This window comes from Delphinus delphis, chromosome 10, assembly GCF_949987515.2.
Source record: "Delphinus delphis chromosome 10, mDelDel1.2, whole genome shotgun sequence".
NCBI lineage: Eukaryota > Metazoa > Chordata > Mammalia > Artiodactyla > Delphinidae > Delphinus > Delphinus delphis.
The window spans coordinates 91,218,623-91,238,897 of record NC_082692.2 but is presented as its reverse complement, the minus strand read 5'-3'; the positions used below and the strand labels follow the sequence as shown (position 1 = coordinate 91,238,897).

General features: G+C 42.7%; 1 protein-coding gene across 2 annotated transcripts; it reads right to left on the bottom strand.

Annotated features, from left to right (window-relative positions):
• Positions 1–9: 9 nt before the first annotated feature.
• Positions 10–17,163, bottom strand: TRNT1 (tRNA nucleotidyl transferase 1). 2 transcript variants are annotated; one of them, XM_060022939.1, is made up of 8 exons: positions 17,141–17,163; positions 15,880–16,054; positions 9,947–10,140; positions 6,795–6,933; positions 2,789–2,915; positions 1,347–1,540; positions 452–705; positions 10–258 (listed from the first exon to the last, which is right to left on the bottom strand). In XM_060022939.1, the coding sequence occupies exons 2-8, from the start codon at positions 16,025–16,027 to the stop codon at positions 10–12; spliced, it is 1,305 nt and encodes a 434-aa protein (XP_059878922.1). In that variant the 5' UTR covers positions 16,028–16,054; positions 17,141–17,163. The 2 variants fall into 2 exon arrangements, with proteins under 2 accessions (XP_059878922.1, XP_059878921.1); XM_060022938.1 differs by lacking the exon at positions 17,141–17,163 and having other exon boundaries at positions 15,880–16,530.
• Positions 17,164–20,275: the final 3,112 nt, after the last annotated feature.

The window sequence follows — 20,275 nt, the reverse complement described above, 5'->3', positions numbered from 1 at the left end:
TCATCAAATTTAGGTCTTCTTTATGTAACTTAGCAGTTCGTCTTTTTCCATTTGGTAACCACTTTTCTTCCACTGTTCTCTCAACTGCTGTAAGAGAACCCCAATTTCTTTTCCGGAAGAAATGCCCACTTTTCTGATGTCATGGCCACTTACAGGAAATGGAGGAATGGACCACTGCTGCATTTCCTTCAGAAGACCGTGCTCTCCTTGGTACTTGAGGAGTTCACACACACGAGCAGTTGCATCGGAGTCTCTAGACTAAGGGCCAAAGTCAAACATTACCACACTTGCTAATGATCTTATCCTAAAATTTAAATAAATGCTCAATGTGAAATTTTTCATTTAAAATAAAAGAAATTCACATAATACTTTGTGGGTCTTAGTATTAATAAATGTGTTCCACAATTAGCAAAGATGATTTATATTCTGACCAAGCCCAGAACATACTTACATCTATAATGAAGTCTTGATAGGGTTTCAAAGGTTCTGAACTATCTGTTGCTTTAATTAAATCTTTCCTGTTTTTAACTATAAATAAACCAAGATTCTTCTCTTCTTTTGAAATCTTCAACCTCAGATCCAGTTTTGTGACATCATCCTGTACTTTGAACAGTGAGGTCAAGAGAGTCATTGGCTTTGGGGAAAAACCTTCAACATTTTTACTGACTTTGTTAAATTCTTCTAAACTTGCACTAGCAGGTAAGCCTGTAGGGACAAAAGCATTTTTAACCCATTTTTAGAAAGGATAAATTTAATAAAATAAATTCATATCTTAAGCAAACACTGTTTCCGTTTGCAGAAGTGCCCTGGCCCCAGGGCTCACTATGGGTCCAATGTGCTGCTCCATCTTACAGATGAACCACTGGTACACTGTTGCTGCCCTCTCCCACATCGCAAAATCCCGCTGTTGCTTCTGAATATTAATTTTAAACCTACTGAACTATTTCCATGTATAAGGCAGGTCTTCTCCGTGCTGTACATGTATTAAAGCTCCTGGAAGCTCTCAGCCCTTCCATTAGACAGATGCCATCACTTTCATACCCCTCTGTTAGATTCAGAAACTAACACGTAAGGAGATAAGGCAAGTCACAAAGCTGATAAGTGGCAAAGCCTCACTGAAACCCAGGATGGACTGATTCCAGAGGCCACTTTGTTCCACCACAATGTGCTGTCTCTGAGCTGTCCCCTACCTGTGAAAAAACTGTCCTACTCCTGACCTCAAAGTTTACCATCTTTTAAAATACTCCATTTTTCCTTTTAGAATTGTTAAACATTTTTTTCTTAAGAAATTTTTAATCCAGATGTGTTTCATGGCCAAAAAGGCAAACTTTTTAAGTTGGACTCACCTATGTAAGGAGCCACACCAAGATCATAGATGAGGTGAATCAAATGATTTACGTGGTTACTAGTAAGAATTTTTTTTAGTTCCACCCAAATCCTCTCTCCTGATATTCCAGCCAGGCCTTTTGCATTTTCTGCAATTGCTTCCAAAGTCTCAGGATCGTGGTCACCAGGTGTATCTACAATTTTCCCATAAAACCTACAAAGCAAAAGTCTCAGAGTGTACTACCTCTATGCCAGTGTTTCACCAGAAAAATCTGCTTGTCATTTTACCAGTACTATTGCAGACATCTATTTAATCAGAAACAACAGAGAAGTATTAGGTCTAGGAGTAACCTTAACAACCATCTTGGTCAGTTCACCTTCTCTCTCTTCTCACATGAGAAAACCTGAGGTCCAATAAAGTATAAGGAACCTTCTTAAAGTCAGCAAGAACCAGACCCCCTCCTCACTGCACTTTCACATCACTGACTGAAACGTTAGAATGGCCATCAAAAGAGGTCTCTGAATTGGTACTGACACTGGATGCATAAACCAGAGCAGTCTTCCCCAGGCACTAAAACAAGACTTGAAATGCCACGCTGGAGGAGTCTTAATCCCTCAAAGGTTGCCTGTCTGTACACATCAATACTTTTAATTAAGAGCTTCAAATAAAACAAATCTCGCTGCAGACAAGGGAGTGTATTTCATGGACTCTCAGAACTGGAAGCATTAAAGTATACCTGTTTTTACCACTCATATCTTCAAAATTCGTTCATTAGTGATCTAAATTAAATGATTAAATGGCTATGGCTGTGGCTGTCTCTGTCCTATTATTTGTAAAGAGAGACGGTTTGCAAACACTGAAGTCTAAAGGGATAGCATTTATTGACAAAATATGTAGACTCTGTCAAAGAATATTCTGAGTGATCCCAACCAGTGAAAAATTAATATCAGTAGACATAAATTAGCCAGTTACAGTAGTTTACTTAAATGTTAGAGTTCGGAGTTGAAAAAGCATTGCTACCCACAAGACCACCCAAATGCATTTCATACCTTCCCAATTCTTCGGACAGATTTCCCATGACCACCTAAAACAGTAAGCCACATGAAAGCATACTCTGACTCACTACTCTGTTCAAAGCACCTAGCACAAGGGTTGGCTTGTGATAAGCCCTCATAACTGTGTAATGAATGACTGGTGCAGAAAATAATCAAAAAGAAAAAAGACCTTTTTAAAGCTGAATTATTTAAAAGATCATCACAGAAAGGAGCAAATAACTGCTTTGCACAATGAAAAGATGAAGTATCTAAGTATCATGAGTCACAGTATCCTGTCTCTTGAGACAGGCGTTTGGGATGTCACCACTGTGTACAGTAACCTGCTGTGCATTTCATATGATCAGAATTGTGCTCTGGTATTAATATTCAAAACTGTATCATTAATATAATTTATAAAAATCCTTACCTGAAATATCTTAAAATTCGAAGATAATCTTCTTGTATCCTCTGTTTAGCTTGTCCAACAAATCTAACTTTCTTATTTTTTAAATCTTCATAACCATTAAAATAGTCAAATAAAGTACCATCGAAACCTATTCATTAGAAAAGAGAGAAGAAAAATCACTATTAACAAATAAGAACTGGAAAACAATGGCACATATACAATGGAATATTACTCAACCATAAAAAAAGAATGAAATCTTGCCATTTGTGACAACATGGATGGATATCGAGGGCATTATGCTAAGTGAAATAAACCAGACAGAGAAAGACAAATACCGTATGACCTCATTTTTATATAGAATCTTAAAAAAAACAAGCTCACAGAGAGAGAACAGACTGGTGGTTGCCAGAGGCTGAGGCCAGGGGCCGGTGCAGTGGGTGAAGAGAGTCAAGAGGTGCAAACTCCTAGCTATAAGTAAATAAGTTCTGAGGAGGTAATGCACAGCATGGTGACTATAGGTAACAATACTGTATTCCATATAAGATAGAAGACCTTAAACGTTCTCATCACAAGGGGAAGAAAATTCTGTAACTATGTATGGTGTCAGGTGTTAACTAGACTTTTTGTGGTGATCATTTCTTAATATATACAAGTAGCAAATCATATTGTATACTTAAACTAACGTTGTATTTCAATTACTACCTCAATTCAAAAAATTAAAAGGAACTGAGAAAAAAATTGGAAAACTTAAGGAAATTAGCTAAAAACAATCACAAACAGTAAAAACTAAGCAAAGTGAAGACTTACAAGGTTGAAATACAGACATGAATAGCATTCATCTATATCCAGTGTCAAATGGAAGATATAATGGAATAAAAGGCTGCATTTACACCAGCAATTAAATACACTCAATAAACTAAACAAGACCTATGCCAGTATGAAGTGGGCTGAGACAACATCAAACAAGCTGATTTTCAAGTGAATAATGGAAAATAAACAAGAATTGCCAAAATAATCTGGAAACAATACACAGTAGTAAAAACTCTCTGGAGAAACTAAGTACTAAAAGTAATAAATAATAAACCATATGAAACAATTTTATAATACTGAAATAGGGACGACCTTTAGTCGTCCCTATTGGTAAAATATAATTACCAAGAAGAAACAACAAAACACACCACCAGAGCCTTCAAAGAAATTAATAAATCCAACTACATAAAACATCAGATATGGCTGCATAGCAAAAAAACATCACAATGCAAAGCATTAGACAGACGACATACTGGGAAAAACACATTTCAGTCTGTATCATAGAGACAAATGGCTAATTTTGATAATCTACAGAAAGCTCTTAAATAGAAAAAGACCACATAAATGGAAAAATGAGCTAAAAATATATACAAGGAAATACAAAAAGCCTCTTTAAAAATGAAGATTTTCAACCTTAGTCATAAGAAATGCAAGTTTATGAGACACCATTTTTCAGCTTTGTATCAGCTTGGCAAGGATCCAAGTCTTATTACACTGTCAGCAAGGGGACAGTAAATCTGATGGTGACACTTCACCATGCAGCCTTTTAAACTTTGCGAATTTTGAACCATGTGAACCTAATATCCGTTCAAAATGTTGTAAACCAATTTCTACCACGATATGCTCTCTCACATGTTGAACAAAATGAAAAAAACCTAACAATTTTAATATAAAGTGCATAAAACCTCAGGTATGAATAAAGTGATCAATTCATCCCAGTTATCCCAGGACCTTGCTGATTTTAAAACCGAAAATCGCAGGTCTCAGGAATTAGTTCAGTCCCAGGCAAACTGAGACAGATGGTCACCCTGAGAACTAAGGAGGAAAAAGAGAAACACTTCGAGCAAAGACACAGGTACCATTCAACCACCCAAACGGGGAGCTCTGTGAGCCTAAGAGAGACTTCACCTCGTGGCATCACAGAAAGGAAGCACTGCCACTACTACAAAAAATAACCACTTGTCATTTTAATTCTCTTGAACCTGAGTGCTCTTGATTATCCCAAATGCAAAGACACTGGTAAACTCAGGCTTAATACTTGCCAAGCTCTTTTGGTTGATGTGGCATTTTGACACTTAGAGCCAATTTATAAGGCTCCAGATTCAGAAAGATATAGCAGGAAATGAAAACAAATAAACAAACTATGTAAAGAGACAAAGATAACGATTACAAAGTAGAACATAAATGTGGTATATATCTGTCTCTTCATGTTACTTCTCTTAATGAAGAGACTCAACTTCCTGGGGAATGTGGAAATAATATCTTTTTCAGTGAAGGGAAGATCAAATTTGGAGGAAAAAAACATAGTGTGACAAAACGGAAAATAAGGGTTTGAAAAGCAAAGTAACCCTCACCCCCAGAACCAGGAATGCTTTATCTGATAAGGCTTGAAAAGTCTGGATGGGAAAATGGGCTAAAGGTAAGGATTACTGAGTATACATCAGTGTGTACTTTGTTTTGCTCTGAATACCCTTTAAAAAAATGATGAATAAAAATGAGAAATAAAGCTGTGTTGCTGAGCATAATGTGGTGGTTAAGGAAGTGACCTCTGGAGCCAGGCTGCTTACGTTGGAATCCTAATTCTCCAATTTACCAGCTGCAGGACATTGAGCAAATTATCGTGAGTTAAATACCAGGAACTACTCATAGGGTTGGTGGGAAGATTACATTTATGTGATGGGCTTACAACAGTGGCTGGCACATTATGAGGGTTCAGCAAATGTTAGAAAACAGTAGTACCAATAAGAACAGTTTTTATTTTTATAAAATAGTATCTTGAAAAAGACTATTAGTTTCTTTTAGTTCTGTCTGCATATGAGAAGCTAGTTGTAAGATTTTTCATACACTGCACTAGTTGGAGCAGTTTAAATAAAGCTGATGTAAGAAGAAAATTAACACCTGGAGTTCCACCCCCTAATGGAGAGAAAGCATGCCTCCAGCTGGGCTGCCTTTGGTCATAAATCACCCAGGCTTCGGAAACCAATCAAGGCTCTCCATGACTTGAGCTCAAGTACTTAACATCTCTGAGTCTGTTTCCTCATCTGTCGAATGAGTTTAATACCCACTTTATGGAACTTTTCTCAGAATTAAATGAGCTAAAGTATATCAAGTGAGCACTGATGCGCCTCGAACCGAGTAGGTGCTCTAGAAATGTTATTTGGTATTAATGTAATTAGCAAGAGATCCCATCTGGGCCTACAGCCCCCTTCCCCATCCCACGAAGTGGAACCCACTGCTTCATCCTTTCACAGTTACCGTGCCCCAAAGTAGGTTACGAAGAGTGGATGCTCCGTCTCTCTTTTCTAATCCAGAGATTTAAACCTAAAGAGCTTGTCTAAAATTTAAAGGACAAAAAATAATGCTTCTATTGTGCACCAAAACACTAACCTAATTCACACCTACTCCCATTATGATTCTCACTCCTTTCATGAACAAGTTAAGCTGAGATGATACATAGGTTCCCTCTCACACGCCAACTCTGACGGAGTACAGACAGTTCCTGAAACGCAGTGCTACAGAAGACTGAAGTGGTGCTCGGCACACGGAGCAACAGGCAACGGAAGAGGTGAAGTCACTGACCAAGTGCACCACCGGCACCAGCAGAGAGGAAGGGGTGGAATGTGCGCACAGGAAAGACAGAGGAAGAGGGGCACAGCGTGTGTGTGTCTGTGTGCACGTTTCTGACCCGAAACCTAACATTTTTAGATGCGATTAATAAGGTGCCAGGCACTGTGCCAGGGATTCGCCATGACCAACCCCTCTAATCCTCACAAAAACCCTGCAAAGGAAGCTAATATCACCTTCCTCATTTTACAGCGAGAGAATGATGGAGTCCGAGGAACCCAGGGATCTCGGCTCCAGGGCCGTCTTTAACCAATAGGCTGTCTCTTAGAAGAAACTAATGCAACCCCTCACGCTGGGGAACGTTTCCAGGATGCAGGTTTCACTCAAAAAGAAGGCATTTGGACTGAATTAAAACATTATCTACATATATTACCTAAAAACATAGAATTTATAGTGAGATCTCTGCGTTCAGCATCTTTCTGCCAGTCAGTTGTGAATTCGACCTCAGCATGTCTTCCATCAGTGGCAACGTCAATCCGTAGTGTAGTTATTTCAAAATTTTCTTCATGAAGCTGGAAGTAAATATATGTTTTTTTAAAATTTGTTTTTAGTATTACTGGATGAATTGAAAATAACATGTTAGTCCTGACAGGTATCGTCTTTCTTTTTACAGTCAACTAGTGCACATATACCTTGAGACAGGAAGACACCCATAGTATTCAAAGATAGATCCAAAGAATATTTTTAAGAAATAATAAACCCATCTTAATTAAAAAAGATGAGTCTGACATATAAAAATGGCATGTCTGACAAATCATGTGGCAGAAGGGAAGAGCCCTTAAAAACAGTATATTCTGGTTCTTCAATTTCAAACCAGACTACTCTTTGAAATATTTTTTAACAGCTCCAGTTTGCAAAGAGCTGAATATCAATTTACAGAATATATACCACTGAGTGAAGGACTGACAGAGGAAGAAATACAGGTACCACACCCTGCAGCTCCTTTACTGGTAATCATCAATGAGGTTAAAATACAGTGCCACATATATCTCGGGAAGAGAGATTACCTCCAGCTGGGAAAAGGTGGGTAGCCTCATGTTAGAGGGACATGTGGTCTTAGCTTTGAAAAATAAGTAGGATATGTACATGCAGATGTGGGAAGAACAACATTCAGATGAAGAGAAAAAGATGACCAAAGGCACAATGGAGAGGAAGAGGGATACGTGTAAGAGAAAGCACACTGCACAAATAGCATATCAGCATGTAGGGGAAGACAGCAAAGGTCGCTACATGCCAAGCAGTTCGGAATCTCTTCATTAGGAACTGAAAGTCAATAATGATCAGTAAAAGTCTGTTCTAGAATTCCTCTCAACCTCATGCATATTCTTCTCTACAAACAAACTAGGTCTCACTACAGAATTCCAGAATCAGGAATTTGAGGCACAAGTTATCCCAAAGAAAAGGGTATGAAATATGAAGACTGCTGAAAATCCATGCAAGAAAAAATTAGACCTCCAGAGTGACTCCCTCACCCAAGCAGAGAAACAGAGATTAACCAGAAAGGCTGACTCCAAAATAATCAGAACTTGGGGCACCAGACACGTGACCATGGGAGTGATGCACCACAATGAAAATAACATGAAGAAAAACCAACATAACCCCATCCCTTTCCCCGCTTGGTTTTCAAAATGCTAACAAGCAGGCTTATTCTAACCTGGGTAACACTGGAGGATTCCTCTGACGTCTCCTAATGAAAAGTCCTCCTGATATTGACAGTGGTGGTCCCATAACTAACTGGCTGACGCTTCCCACACAGAACTACAGTAAAGTGCTCAGGTCATTATGCACACGGTAGATCACCCAAACATAAAGAGAGACCGAAAAACACCCACACCGAAGGAAAGCCAACAGCAAGACAGAACAAGCTCAGAGGAAATAAAGACATTGTCGAAGTACCTAAAATTGATGCCCTAAGGGAAATAAGAGAAGATACTGCATCTGAACAAGAACAGGAAGCTTTCAAAAATACTGTAAGAAAGACCTCTTGAAAATTTAGAAGACAGCAAAAGTTGCCAATACAATAAGAAAACTGGATGATCAAGTTAAGGCAATCTCAAAGTAAAATAAAAGAAATGCGAATATAAAACAAGAGACAAAAGATAAAACTAGGAGATGAGCCCCCATGGTCCAACGTCCAACATCACGGGATTTTCCAAAGGGAGAAACATTTAACAAAGGGGATGACATCATGAGGGGAACACAAGGGGGCCCTAAGTGCCCCACACAATGAATGAAAAAATAAATCCGAGCCAAGGCACGTCATCTTGAAATTAAAAACACCAGAGATAACGAGATCAGAAAGGCTTCCAAGAGCGGAAAAGAATAATGATAATCAGGTCTCAAACAAAGGAGAGATCCGAATGAGCTCAGACTTCTCAGTGGCAGCACTGGAAGGTAGAAAAACAAAGCCTTTTTTACATTTCTGCCTGAAAATAATTCCCAGCCTTGAATTCCACAGCCAACCAAACTATCAGATCAGTGTGAAGGTAAAATAAAAACATTTCACACATGGAAAGCTCTCTCAGGTTACCAAAATGAGGGCATAATCCAGGAAAGACTACCACGGGATCAGGAACCAGGAGGTCTGGTAAGTAAGAGGCCAAGGAAGCTCACAAGATCTGGTGTGGGGAAATCCCAGGACGTGAGTGGGGAGCCGGCCTAGGACACACAGATGGGAGAAGACAGACTGCAGCCGGTGAGCTGGCTCCAGAAAAAGGAACTGAAACTTGACGTGGTGAAAGCCACCGGGAGGAACTGCAGAGCACAGGATGAATGAATGAGCAGCACACGAGAGCTGTGTCACAGAACTACGCCGTTAAATGCAGGGAAAACCCAAAGCACGGAACACGAGGAATGTAGTTGAAACACACTGCACGGTCTAGCCATAAACAACAATTATGAACTGATTTAACCAAAAATTATGGCATATATGTACTGAGAAAATGAGGGAAGGAGCATCGTATGTGCTTGCTGTTGAGAAGGGTGTGATAAGGCGGCTCAATCACCTTCCCTGCAGGAGTCAACAAGCAACATCTTAAGACTGGAAATTAAAAACGAAAATGGGGCTTCCCTGGAAATTAAAACGAAAATAGGGCTTCCCTGGTGGCACAGTGGTTGAGAGTCCACCTGCCAATGCGGGGGACACGGGTTCGTGCCCCGGTCCGGGAAGATCCCACATGCCGCGGAGCGGCTGGGCCCGTGAGCCATGGCCGCTGAGCCTGCACATCTGGAGCCTATGCTCTGCAACGGGAAAGGCCACAACGGTGAGATGCCCGCGTACAACGAAAATGAAACACTGGAGCATAGAAAGGTCTTTTTTAGAAATGTGGAGGGAAAAAGTAACTACTATAAAAATAAAAGGGCCTTCAGCAAAGGAGGATGCAGGATTTAATAGAGGGTAGAGGAGACTTTTTTTTGTTAAACTAGGCTTTTTGTTATTCGCTTTTTAAAAACTAGAAATGATCTATAACAATTCTTTAACTTACCAAAAAAGGCAATGCAGTTCCTGTCAAACTTTTCACTCACCCTGGCAGTGATCGTCCCATGCTTTTCTCCTTTGTTGTTGATCATACGAATGCCGACCGACTGAAACAGCTCCTTCATTTGAGCAGGGGTAGCAGTGGTAGCAAAATCCACATCCTGCGGCTTTACCCCGCTTAATAAATCCCTCACTGCTCCTCCTGCTATTCTTAATTCATGATTTTCTTTGACAAATAATTCTGAGGTGAAAAAGAACATTTTCTGTTTCAGTGTGTTTCTTTTAAGTGCAGAAGTACAAGTACAAGTTTTCCCATCTATTTGGGACAGCAGAGATTACTGAACTCGGCCTTTTTACATAAAAATTGGGAGATCAAGGCCCACAGCAACGAAGTGACCTGCCTACAGCGGAATGCCTCTAACAAACATGAGAAGCAGGGAACGTGCAGAATTTCTTTTAGGTTAATTCGGAAGATAATTTAGAATTCCACAGTGCTTCGAGGTCATTAATGTAAATTTGAATTACTACTAAAAAGTAAGGTGAATAATTCCGCTCTCTCCCTCCGGATTTATGTGCATACTTTAGAATTGTGACGTGTTCCTGCACATATTTCTCTCTGTGTATTGTGCTGAGGCAACATATTCATGCAGGAAGCCATCAAACATTAGTTGATCACACCACACACGATAAACGTTATAGCTAAGAACCCTTCAAGAAATAATCGACATCTGATGTCTGAAACCAGCTTAGAGCTCTTCTATGGAGAAGCCATATGACACTGGGGCCACCATGAGGACCTGAGTCCAGGACACCCAAAGCAGGCAGAGGACAAGGCCGAGTCCACCACAACCACCCATGTGACTAAGGGACACCACAGGGACCCAGTGAGCATGACGTCCAGGACCCGGCCTGACACCACCACCCACGGCTTGGTGTTGCTATGAGCTGGACACGCACAATGAGGCCCAGGTGGCCTCCTGTGGACATAACCGTGGCAGAGAACATCCACAGCAGACAAGGCTGTGACCTTGACCAGGATCAAGACAACCTGTCATCATGTCTGAACAGATGAGACACAAACACTGTCCAGACAGCACCCTGTAACAGTTCATACGTGTGATACTCTTAGTTCCCAGTCAGCGTTAGCCTCACACTGTGTATGTAGGCTTCCCATCTTCCAGGTAAGAATCATTAAGACAATCACAGGTTAACCCCTGCTTCCTGACACCACCTGATGCACAGCAAAGCCCCGCTTCTTCAACTTGCCCCAAAAACACGTGATTCAAGCTCAAATCCTACAAGACGTCCTTTCTACACCCCTGTTACTCAGAGGCCCCAAGGTGCCCCATGGTCAGGGCTCCCCGTCTCGGCGAGGGGTGCTCCTGCTGGCCTTTGGCAGGAGGGCGCTGACCTGAGCGTTCGGCTAAAGGCATCAGAGCTCTAGCAACACTAATCACAGCTCAAAACGTCATCCTCCATCCCCACGCCAGTCTCTGTGCTCTTTGTCATCCTCCTCCTCTGCCTGTTCTTCCCAGGCCTTCCAGCTGCAGACCTCTGCAGACTCCCTAAAATGATCTGCAAAAAAATAACAATGGTTCCCTCCCTCTACCTTCTTGCCTTAACTAAAGGCTCTCCCACAGGGTTACCACTTCCGTGAGTCCCCTCCCAGAGGAAGTGTGCAAACTCCTTTAACTCCACATTTCCATTCAAGTCCCAATGAGTCCTTAAAATGAGGTCCATGGCCCCTTAAATTAAAATATAAAAAATCATCTGTTAGTCCAAAGTTTTCCTGAGACTTAGGTAAGGTAAACAAGAGTTTCATGAAATAGTACTTACCCTTACTATACATACCATGCAATCTAATCTATTCTATTCTTTATCTCTTTTCCTCTATTTTTTAATGCTGGCCAGGACCACTAAGTTGACTTTATGACCCACTAACTGGTCACACAGTGGGGAACACACACTGACCCAGCTCACCCTTCCTCAACTCCTGCGATTCAGTTTAGGAAGTCTCTCCTCGTGGTGGAGTAAAGTGAATTCCACCTAAGCTAGGAGAGCAGCCTACCTTTAATTACATTAAAATTACCTGTTTATGGCTTTGTCTCCCCACTTCTCAGAGTAGCAAACCTATCTCACTCAACTTTATACCAAACTGGCTCACGATGGAACTGAACTGTGATACACAAGCTTAAGAAAAAGAACGAAAAGAAAAAAAAGAGGGATCGCTTCACTGAAAAGTTTTTAAAAAGCTTTTCTTCCTTCAGCTTAAGAGAGTACATAAGAAACTGCTGGAATGCAAAAAATGGGCAAGTTTTACTTTCATTTGAACCTACTTTAAGAGGATGAAGGTCAAGGCTGAACACAAAGATGACCACTGTTTTGAGATTCTCAAGCCCCGTCTACTAAAATAAAATTTTAAGTTCAAAGTCACCCAGTGTATTAACTACATTACAGAAAAAAAATGTTCCAGAACTCGAAGTAATCTATTCATCATTTTGATTAGCCCTATGGAAATGGATAACTATGTCCAAAAGTTCTCACAATCCTAACATTTTGATATAAATGAGAATGGCACATAAAGGCATATGTACGTGCCTGTGTGAAAGAGCAGTCATGCAAGAAAGGCATGATTTTACATTGACCCAAAACAGTTAAGCCTTATCCAGCTTAAAGAGGCTCCTTTTTCCCCTCAGTTACTGACATCTTCAATCTTACAGAAACAAGGACACATTCCACATTCCAACAAACTTCGTAAACTACATACATACTCAAGTGAACATAACACCTCATACAACTAAATTTAATTGTAAATTCAAGCTTAAGACTCATGAAATGCAGGATCTCATCATTCCAAATGGTCTTAATTTGTGTCAGCTGCCACAACTGATAGCAAGCTATTATTAATCAGTCTGAAGAGCAACCAAAAGACCAAGACATTAATTTGTCAGAAAACTTGTAATTGTCTTCTATCTTCGAAATTTTATTTTAATTTTTAGTCTAATTTTCATTAACTGCTTCACTTTACAATTTTGAGTTTTGAGTATTGGAGGTCGTACGGATGGAGAGCGGGCAGGAAGTGTTAGTAAAAAGACCACTACACAGCACGACTGTTACTACCAGAAAACAAGCTATCTGTTCCTTAGCGTTTCTAGGAACTCCCAAACTTCAAGAGTGATCAGCTATTCCAACTGTCCCAAATGTTAATACGACTTGGTGACATCACATACCTAAGCAGCAGTGGATAGCTAACCATGGAGCACTATCTCCCAGCAACCCCAGCTTGTCCACTAACCGTGTAACTTAGCAAAAAGCACTAGGTTTGGAACTTCAGTCTCATGTATACAATGAAGAAATAATTTTATATGCCACTGGTATTATATGGCTGTCCTTAGCAAAAGGAAACAAATTACATGACATAAACTGACATTATAAAACGCTGTATGAGCATAATACACTGTCCTAATCTCCCAAATTTTTGCACGCTGGGAACTAATTTTACATTTGGCAAAACAGCTATCATGATTTAAGAACTGGTACAGTATGAAACTGCACAGCATCACAGCCATCTTTTTTTTCCTTTGTGTGTTTTTGTGCATTGTTTTCATACAGAACATTATATTTTACCAGAATACTCAAGTCTTTAGAACGTAGCAAAGATCAAATAAAACTAATTACTTGATTTTCTAACCATTGGGCACTGCACTAAAAGATTCCATTCTTACCAGTTCCACTATAACCTAGAAAAATGCAATCTTAGAAGATGCCCATGCTCCCATTTGCCAGTCTTTCGAGGACCAGACCACTGGGCAAATACTACCACTCTCTTACCATACTATTCCGTCTCTAACTTCCTTAGGACTTCACCACTCAAGGTGGAGAAAACTCAGCTCTTGAAGTCAGGGTTAGTAAGCCAAATGCAACTGTTAAAATAAAAAATGTTCAAGGACCTACAGTAATCAATATCCACAGCCTTGTTTCCAAAAGAAAAATGCAGAAGGATCTGAGATAGGCCCCCAAGAGTTAATTCCCTACATCCAATCATTTGGCCCTTACAATGGAAGATGGGAAGAGTGGGCGCTGGGAAAGGCATGTAAAGAAAGAACAAGCTACAATCCAACTCAAAGCTGAAGCTTCTAGACATGAGCCATACAAACAGTGGCCACACGTGGTTCCTGAGCACTGTGAAATGCGGCGAGTCTGCATTAAGACGGTCTGTGCGTGCTAAGGACCAGATTTCAAAGATTTACAAGCAAGAGAAGGAATTATCTCACTCATAATTTTTACAAATATTTGACATTAAAATGATGGTATCTTAGATATACAGAATTAAATAAGTTGATATACTAAAAATAGTTATTAAAATTCATTTCACCCATTTCTCTATTTTTTTAATGCGGTTACCAGAAAAGTTTATGTAGCATATGAGACTCACTTCTATGGGACAGTGAGTCTCTAGCATTTTTCACTCTAATTAAAAATCACGGGCTTCCCTGGTGGCGCAGTGGTTGAGAGTCCGCCTGCTGATGCAGGGGACACGGGTTCATGCCCCGGTCCGGGAGGATCCCACATGCCGCGGAGCGGCTGGGCCCGTGAGCCATGGCTGCTGAGCCTGCGCATCTGGAGCCTGTTGCTCCGCAACGGGAGAGGTCACAACAGTGAGAGGTCCGTGTACCGCAAAAAAAAAAAAAAAAAAAAAAAAAAAAATCACAGCAAAGCATCTGCTTTAGGCCCTCCACTTCAAGACTATGAAGAACCTATAAAAATCAACAAGTTCTGGACCATTTACCTCTGACATACACCTAAAAAAATCACCTTATTTCAAGAATAGGAAAGTAGCTTTGTCAACAAGCTAATGCAAGGAAAGTCATTTTAAAGCAATGGTTCCTCCACCTTCTGGTCACGAGAGTTTTTATCAAAATTTATAAATGCCCATGCTCCCTAGAGATTCCGATTCCAGTTCAGTAGGGCAGGAGTGGGACACCAGCACCTGTATGTTATAAAAAGCTCCCCAGGTGAATCTAATGGACAGCTCCCCAGGTGAATCTAATGGACAGCCAGGGTGGCAAACCAACAGTGAAGGTCATGTTTCTACATCCACACACCTTAATATATTTCTGAAGGCGTGACTAAGATACCATAGGCTTTGAAATGCAGCTGTGTGCACTGCAACAGTAGCTAATACTGAGAACGAACATAAGAAATGATAGTACTGCGGCAAGCAAGATGAAGCTGCTGTAATCCGGCACTTAGCTCACGTTGTTTCCTGTGTTCCTTCCAGATAAGTTCTGCATGTGCACAAACGGACGTAACTCCCACTTCCTTCTACCTTCAGTTGTTTCACAAAGCACTTATACCTGGGGTGGAAATATAGCTTAGCGGTTACAAGCTGGGTTCTCAAACCAAGACTGTACAAGTTCAAAATCCAGCTCTCCACTTATTAGCTATAAAAACGTTGGAAAAGCATTTCACATTCCTAAGCCTCTGTTTCTTCAACTATAAAACAAGAGAAAAAGTACCTACTCCTTAAGTTAGTAGGCCCAATTCTGTGATGCATATAAAGTACCTGGGTTTTGTGTTTTTTTCCGGTACGCGGGCCTCTCTCTGTTGTGGCCTCTCCCGCTGCGGGGCACAGGCTCCGGACGCGCAGGCTCAGAGGCCATGGCTCACAGGACCAGCCGCTCCGCGGCATGTGGGATCCTCCCGGACCGGGACACGAACCCGCGTCCCCTGCATCGGCAGGCGGACTCTCAACCACTGCACCACCAGGGAAGCCCAAAAGCCATGCTTTTTAACTGCAATCATTATTTGCCTCTTCTCATGATTTGGCTATAGGTTTGGATTACCCATGCACGGTAAACCCTGCTTTCATCAGCTTAACAACAACAAAAAACCACGAATGTTGGCTAAAAAACGTTAACCCTCTGCCTCTCCATTTTTACAGGCTTCCAAAGCAAGAGGAGGCATCCTAATCTCTCACCTGTCAGACTCTTCAAGCCTTCTGTGAAAAGCGACTGGAACTCTGGAGACTGCAACTTCATTGTAAACAGAGAGTGCTTCAGAAGGAACAGTCTACTCCAGCTGCAGCTCAGCAACTGCCTGCGCCAGGGACCCAGGCACCTCAGCATCTGGAGACAAAGTCACCAACCACACATCTACAAGACAAGCAAGCATGCCCAACAATGAAACTTCCAAGTGAAGGACAACAAAGGGATATTCCGTGATTTTACTTATCAACAGAGAGAGACATTCATCTCCTGTTCAGATGAGAGACTGAAGAAAGCGACATTGGGAGGGAGAATTACAGCTGGAACTACGCTTGTCGTTATCCGGTTTTGCACTCATGAAGCACATACTACTGATACTACACCCGCATATGTATTTTACTGTTAGGGTGCTCTTCCGGGAGGTGGTTTAAAGCGTGAGGGCTGCCAAGAACAGTGGCTCCAGAAAATGTAACTCAAAGACGTGCAGGAATACTTGGTCTCCTCCAGAACAAGTCACGGTCACATACTTGCCCACACGCACCTGAGACTTATGACCCAGGGATATTTCCTAGGCACTGTAAAATAAGGTATTCCCCCATGACCGGTCCTTGCTCCCGGCTTCTTCCTCATTCACCATCCGCCCCTCGCATCACGTCTCCTGAATCCCACCCATGCACACCCCGCCTTCCGTCCTCCGTCATCCCACCCCGCTTTCCACATAAGGTGGGCCTCCGTGAGGCAACGACAGAGCTCAAGTGACCCCCAACGGAAACCACTAGAGAAGAACCATTTCTTTACTTGGAAAGCGGGTTTCAAAGGCGCTTCCCACCAGGGGGCGAGCTCCCCTCACCCAGACCACTGGGGAGGACAAACACTGCGCTTCCTTCCACCTCCGATTCAACTCAGAAAAACCCAGGGAGGGGGGACCCAGGCCCTGAAACGGCGTGCCCCGCCCCTCCCACGACAGGTGCTGGACAGAAATGGGAGACCCTCAGGGGCCCGGCCGCGAGGAAGGGAAAGAGCCCGGGGGAAGCCCGATGAAGCAGCCCGCGGTCAGCGAGACGTGGCGGACACGCGGCCCCGCGACCTCCACGTCGGGCTCTGTCCCCTAGTGCGGAAGAGGCCTCTCACTGCCCCCGGCACCCGCCTTCCCCAAGACCCGGCCCGCGCGAGAGCCCGCAGGACGCTCGCGTCGTCGCCGCCGCTCCCCCTCCCAGCGGCGCGCACCCGCAAATACCCCGCGCGCCCGCTCACCGGCCCCGCCACGCCGTCATCGCCGCGCGCACTTCCCGGCGGCAGGCGAGGGGACGTCACTGACGCGCGCCGATCAACGGCGAATGGGAAGTCGCAGCAGGGCGTGGGCGGGGCCCGCCCAGGCTCTCCCCGCCCCTTCCACCTCCCCGCGGAAGCCGCTCGCTGGAGCGCGGTTCCCCAGCTCCTCCCAGGGCTAAGCAGCCAGTGGTCGCTCCTTAGGTGACCCGAAGGACCAGGGTCTGTACACTTGTTTTAATTACGTCTCACCGCGCCTCTCTCTGGCCCTGAGGTAGTTAGGCGCCCATCTGCACTGCATACCTGTGTGACCTTGGTCGAGTGACCCCGGCTTCCTTTGTAAAATGAGACGATCACTAGAACCTCTCTCAGGGTCTTGTCAGGCTTAAATGTCACGTTATTCCCTAGTAAAGAGGAAGTGCTCAGTAAATGTGAACTTGTTATTGTTGCCTGCTCCCCGGTTCGCACTTGACTCATGTTACTATTCTATACCTTACCTCTGCCCAGGAGTAAGAACACATTTTTTAAAATACACGTACCTAGACAAGACCTAGGCAGAGGATTCAAGAGACATTCGTTTTAAATTAAAAGCCTCCGGTCCGTTGAAATTACTGGGCATATTTTAATTTTCCCATCTGAGGTTTGTAACCGTTGGCTTTCACGGTCTGGAAACTTGTGCAGCTGTAGAGTGAAGAACTTGGATTTGATTCAGTGCTTTCGTTTTTCGGAGAGCAGAGAAGAATGAAGAAAGTGGCCAAAGAGTGGGAGGACAGCCCTAAATTCTTAACATGGGAAACTTCTAAGAAGTTTTCCAATAACCTAAAAAATAACTAAAATCTGCATCGTGTAATGTTTTAATATTGTAAGTGTAGTCTTTTTGCTTTAATGTCCCTAAAACTGTCCTAGAAAAATTCATATGCTATGGTATTTCTGTGGCTTCCCTTGATGAGACCTCTTATCTTCAGAGGAATTAAGCGTCCCATTTTGAGGCACATATGACTAGCCTTCCAAGTTGCCACTCAGAGACAAAGCATTGATTCAATCCAACTCCTTAACACAGTAATGAAAAAAAAAAGTATATATATATATATATATATGTCTCCTAACTAAGTTGGCCAAGAAAAAAATACAGAGAGCATTTAATGTAAAAGAGACCATCAATGGGGACTTCCCTGGTGGCACAGTGGTTAAGAATCTGCCTGCCAATGCAGGAGACGTGGGTTTGAGCCCTGGTCTGGTAAGATCCCATATGCCGTAGAGCAACTAAGCCCATGCACCACAACTGCTGAGCCTGCACTCTAGAGCCCACGAGCCACAACTAGTGAGCCCGTGCGTGCCTAGAGCCCATGCTCTGCAATAAAACAAGCCACCGCAATGAGAAGCCCGCACACGGCAATGAAGAGTAGCCCCCGCTCGCCGCAACTAGAGAAAGCCCGCGCACAACAACAAAGACCCAACACACACAAAAATTAGTTAATTAATTAAATTAAAAAAAAAGAACCACGCTCACAAGTAAAAAAAAAAGAGAGCCCATCACTGAAGACATATGGACATTAACAGGATAATAGGAGACACTATGGACAACTGTATGCCAACCAATTTGATATTATAGATGAAGTGGACAAATTCTTCGAAAAATACAACTTATCAAAACTGAAACAGGATCAAACTTTTAAATCTGAATAGCCCTTTACTATTAAAGAAATCAAATTTTGTTCAACAAACTTCCCATAATTCCGGGCCCAGATAGTTTCAGTGGTCAAATTTATCAACCACTTAAGGAAGAAATAACACCAATTGTGAACAATTTTTGTTCAGAAAATAGAGGGAACACTCTTTCTCTCATTTGAGGCCAGCATAGCACTGATAACAAAACTGAAATAGATATTACCCAAAAAAGAATTTACAGTTCAACATCCACATGAACACAGAAAGAAATACCTCTAATAAAATCTTAGCAAATTGAATCCAGCCAGTTGGATCAAGTTGGGTTTATTCCAGGAATGCAAAGTGGATTTAATATTTAAAAACCAATCAATGTGGGCTTCCCTGGTGGCGCAGTGGTTGAGAGTCCGCCTGCCGAAGCAGGGGACGCGGGTTCGTGACCCGGTCCAGGAAGATCCCACATGCCGCGGAGCGGCTGGGCCCGTGAGCCATGGCCGCTGAGCCTGCGCGTCCGGAGCCTGTGCTTCGCAACGGAAGAGGTCACAACAGTGAGAGGCCTGCGTACCGCAAACAAACAAAAACAATCACCATATTACAGGCTAAAAAATAAAACCTATATGATCATCCCAATAGATGCAGACGAGGTGAAACCTAGCAGGACCTTGTGGGGCTCCTGGTCACAGAAGCCTTTCAAACACTTGCTAATCAGGGAAGGGAGAGGATGCAGAGACAAGGGAAGAGCAGTCAAGAAACATTAGTGTACCCTTGGGGCAGGGTCCTGGTTCTGCCTCAAGGGAGACACATAACAATATCTTTGAGCTCTTTTACAGAACTAAAACCCCCCAACAAATGGAAGATGTTAGCATTTTTCACTGCAGAGAAGCTCATCATGAGACCATATGAGGCCAGATGAAAGGAATGGTAGAAGCTCATTAGTAGATCACCTGAGGCTAGATTAAAGGAGTGCAGGCCCTGCACACACCCTGATCCTTATCAGCAACTCCACTCGAGAACCAATGCTGTTAAACTCCACCAAATCCTACCGGTTGGGACTCTCAGTTTTTAAAGGGCACAAGCCCGCTGTGTCCCCCTTTGCATGGCAAAGCAATAAAGCTATTCTTTTCTACTTCACCCAAAACTTTCTCTCTGAGATTTGATTCGGCACCAGTGCACAGAGGCTGAGTTTTCAGCATTAAAAGCACTTAAAATTCAACACACATTGATGATAAAAACTCCAAAAATTAAGAAGACATCCGGGCTTCCATGGTGGCGCAGAGGTTGAGAGTCCGCCTGCTGATGCAGGGGATACGGGTTAGTGCCCCGGTCGGGAAGATCCAACATGCTGCGGAGCAGCTAGGCCCGTGAGCCACGGCCGCTGAGCCTGCGTGTCCGGAGCCTGTGCTCCGCAACGGGAGAGGACACAGCAGTGAGAGGCCCGCATACTGCAAAAAAAAA